Here is a 3,904-nt window from a genome sequence, read left to right on the forward strand (position 1 = left end):
TAAATCAATATGGAGGCACCACTAAGGTCAAGTAGAGTGTTTGGTAAAGTCCGTATGTCCAATGTTATTCAGTCTAGAGGGGAGAAGTAACATTCTCCTCCCTCTGGACTGACAATTGTAAGTATGTAAGCAAATTAATATAGTGTAACTTAAACTCATAAGAGGACGAAAGTTCTCATAAGTATAAAATCTTAGTTTACTAAGTCACAAAATTGTTTATTTTAATGAAAAAGGGTTTCATCGCGTCCGTTCCCCCTTCTCCTAACCGTTGGGCCACGGAAGAGACGAATGCCATTTTCAAATGAATTAGAAATACTTTATTTCTATCTTAGCCTTTGTTATTTGGTATGTAATTTCTTCGATTATGGTCCCGTATTTACTTCCTCCTACCGTCCAGGCACATAGTATTATTACTTATACTTCGGTGGTGGATATAATAAAAAAAAAATCAAAAATGATAGAAATTTGAAGGGATTCATCTCCCTAATCCTCAATGAATCAAAGAATGAGTAATGATATAACGAAAGTCAAACTGAAATTAGTACGGTTAGGTAACCTCTCTGGAGTTTATTGCAGTTCCCAGAGAGGAGTATTTACAATCTGCGAGGGCGGCGGCGGCCAAGCCGTCCCCCCGCAGCGCGCCGCCCTGTTCGCGGAAATAGGTTGAACAGGCCTTAATCCGGGGCTGAAATTACATGATTAGAGCAAAGTAACCCCAGCAAAACCCTTTGCTTTGAATAAGATCAAATGAGTTGTACTTTTCTATGCTATGTATACCTAATTTAGGTATTGCTTTATTTCAAATCATTAAACCAATGAAAACCAAACATCAAGACACAAAATTACCTACAAGTCATCGAAAGGCAAAAACCATGTTACACTTATGGTTACAACGATAGTGTTCCAGTATTTCTTGTTTACATACGTAGATTCATCACAGTTTCTCCTCCCTCAGTTTGACAAGGAACTCACACAACATCAATTGTAGCATAACCCGCTATTTGTTCAATACCGCAAGCGTTGTTGCCACGCTCTATCTTGAAAAATCCTTCATCTGGTCCTATGGGTCCCCAACTATTCCGTGCGAGCCAATACGGAATATCATCCTGCTTGCCGTAACCTACTAGTAGCACAGCATGGCCTAAATCATAAGGCGAACAGGTTTCATCGTTTTTCCTAATCGGAGTTCCATTATAAAAATGTATCAAATGACTATTTAAACCCACTGACAACGGTCCATACTTGTACAAAATTTTCTTCATTGTTTCCGATCCGTTGAAATACAGGAAGTCTTTCCCTGTGAATAGTTTGACTTTGGACTTATCATATGCACATTTGAATTTTTCTCCGTTTCCATTTCTATAAGGATAGTCCTTTTCAGACTCCAGTCCTGCTTGGTGAGTGTATTCAATAGGTTGTTCCAATCCATCACAGCCGCCGCATCCGCTACACTGTTTGGCACATTCTACCAGCTGAGATTTAGAGAACTCGACCAGTTTTCCGGTCTTGATGGCATATTGACCCTCCAACATTCCTGGGAAAATTAATAAACAAAATTGATCAATGTGATTTCTCAATTTTTAGCCTTAAGATACCATGTACAATTTTTTAAAAAATGAGAAATGACATTGATTGATCTCAGGTACCATTATAAGCTTTGTACAAAACAATACAAATAAAATTGATTGCTAATATAATAAATCCATAAATAATTGACTAAATTGATGATTATCTGTGCTAAAACGACAAACAAGTTGAAGAACTAATTCAATTATATTACAGATATTGTAATAGGTAGTTTGAAAACTTACCCGCAATTGAAAACGCCCAACAAGATCCACAGGCTGCTTGATCACCCGCCGGTCCAGTAACATTCTTTTTTCTCCAATCCCAAGCATCTGGAACTGGGCCATCCTTTTCTACTTCCATCAGCATCTTTTCCACTTTCTCCCTATCAGCTACTATTCTCTCATAAGTCCGTTCCGACCATTTGAACCCGGTTTTACATAGAATTTCCTCTGGCGAGCGGTCACTGAATTCACTGGTACCGTATCTTTCGTGCTTCTTATGTCCGTCCTGCTTGAAATATTCAAACCGTTCCTTGATCTCCTCATCGTTTGCATATTGTCTTCCACGCTTTACGATGAATGCTTTGAATGTCTCTAAAATGTTCTCGTTATCAAACGTCAGACTGCCTTCAATGGCCAGGGTGTCAACTCTCGCAACAACTTGATCTGTAATCCTATCCGTTAAGCTTGGCAGACACAGACAAGATGCAACACCGCATAGAAGGAAAACTGCCTGTATCAACATGATGGCTTTCTTCTCTAGTACTAATCGTTGAATACTAGATGTCATCCCTCAGAAAACTCTAATTATTCACCCTAAACAGACTTGTACTTTACTGGTGGCGGATAATGGTTAGACATTGTTTTTATACTCAGTTTTTAACGGGGTTCAGACGTATGAGTTAAAATTGACTGCAAAAATAATAAATTTTCTCAAGTGATCATAAATTAAAGAGCAGAAACACGAGATATACATAGAACTATAAGAAATTCTGAAGTATGTCCAGAAGTAACAAAGGCCTAGCAACTTTAATGTCCTTCAGAAAGCCACACGTTATCAAACTGGAAACCCTCGAAGATAGTATACGTCGTAAACTTAAAAAGAGGCAAACGGTAGAGATATTCCTATCAGGAAAAGTCTGATGTCAGGACGAACCACACACTAAGTTATCCAACAAGGTTAGGTAGTGTCGCGGCGGCGTAGGCGATGTGTACAAACCGGTGGTAACATGGTCGACTCTAAATCTCTTGAGCTGGTCAAAAAGCGCCAGGAGGCTGACCTATAACTGGGAGGTGCGTGCAAGGACCCTTTTAATTATTGTTTTCAACTACCGTTACACTCGAAAGAGTTAAAAATCGGAATTCCCATGGTACATGTTAGAAAAATTTTTTACTCTTCTGTCACACACACAGTCCAACCTGGCCCCTAATAATTCGAACACTGTGTTTGCCCTCTCTTTATTCTTAACTAACGATTAATATTATTTAGGATTTATGTAACTGCATTTAACTCCACTTAATAGACACGATCTTTGCGTTGTTCACTTCTTGATAAGTAATATAATTTCTATAACATTATCCATCAAACTTTTGAATGGGCGTTAACTTTTGCGGGGGTGCTCTAGGTGTCAGACGAACTAGTGGGCGGCCAAGGTCAATTCGCAAGTAAAAAAAGAGGTTACGGGTTACGTTAGACCTTGACCCCGGTAGGACAAAACTATGACCCAGGTAGTCGGTTACGAAAAGGAAAGAGGGCATAGTCGAGATAAGAAGTATTCCAGGCAAGCTGGTAAACTTGGCGCCAAAATGTATCCTTAAAAGAGACCGCCTCGCCAGTGACTAGGACCATGGCTCATAGAAAGCGCGGCGCTGCAAAGGAGTACCAAAGAGCGGCAGTGCACGAACTTTATAAGTGTTTGGCAAGGACACTAGAGGAGTAGCAAACGTATAACAAGCAAGGGCTGTGAAATGCTCACTCCGCTGACGAAACTTGTACAGAGATTTTACAAGAGCAATAGTTGCAGTCTACGGCAGTTAACGGTCCCACAGTTGAGAGCGTTGTGAACTAGACATTAGGATAGGCAATCCGAACCGTCCTGGTCTGTTCTACTGTTGTCGGCGTACTTCCTTTTGACGGACATAGTTGTACTACCGAAAGAAGAGATCATGATTAGCAACTTGTATGATCTACAGTAGGGATCTTTTTTTTGAATTAATAAGTGGGATTTGTTCTAACATGCAAATGAACCACCAGCATATTACCGAATTGTAACAAAACATATGAGCTAAAAATGCCCCCAAAGTCTGCATATCCTCTATATTTTATACTCGCCGTT

The 3,904-nt window shown here is 39.8% G+C and overlaps 1 protein-coding gene across 1 annotated transcript; it reads right to left on the bottom strand.

The window, feature by feature from the left end:
- Positions 1-755: 755 nt before the first annotated feature.
- On the bottom strand, positions 756-2,429 carry LOC103521261 (cathepsin L1-like). Its single transcript, XM_008486370.3, has 2 exons — positions 1,812-2,429; positions 756-1,534 (listed from the first exon to the last, which is right to left on the bottom strand). Exons 1-2 carry the CDS (start codon positions 2,356-2,358, stop codon positions 969-971), a joined length of 1,113 nt encoding a protein of 370 aa, XP_008484592.1. The 5' UTR covers positions 2,359-2,429; the 3' UTR covers positions 756-968.
- Between the last annotated feature and the right edge of the window lie 1,475 nt (positions 2,430-3,904).

The sequence above is a fragment of the Diaphorina citri genome, unplaced genomic scaffold (assembly GCF_000475195.1).
Source record: "Diaphorina citri unplaced genomic scaffold, Diaci psyllid genome assembly version 1.1 scaffold4866, whole genome shotgun sequence".
Lineage (NCBI taxonomy): Eukaryota > Metazoa > Arthropoda > Insecta > Hemiptera > Psyllidae > Diaphorina > Diaphorina citri.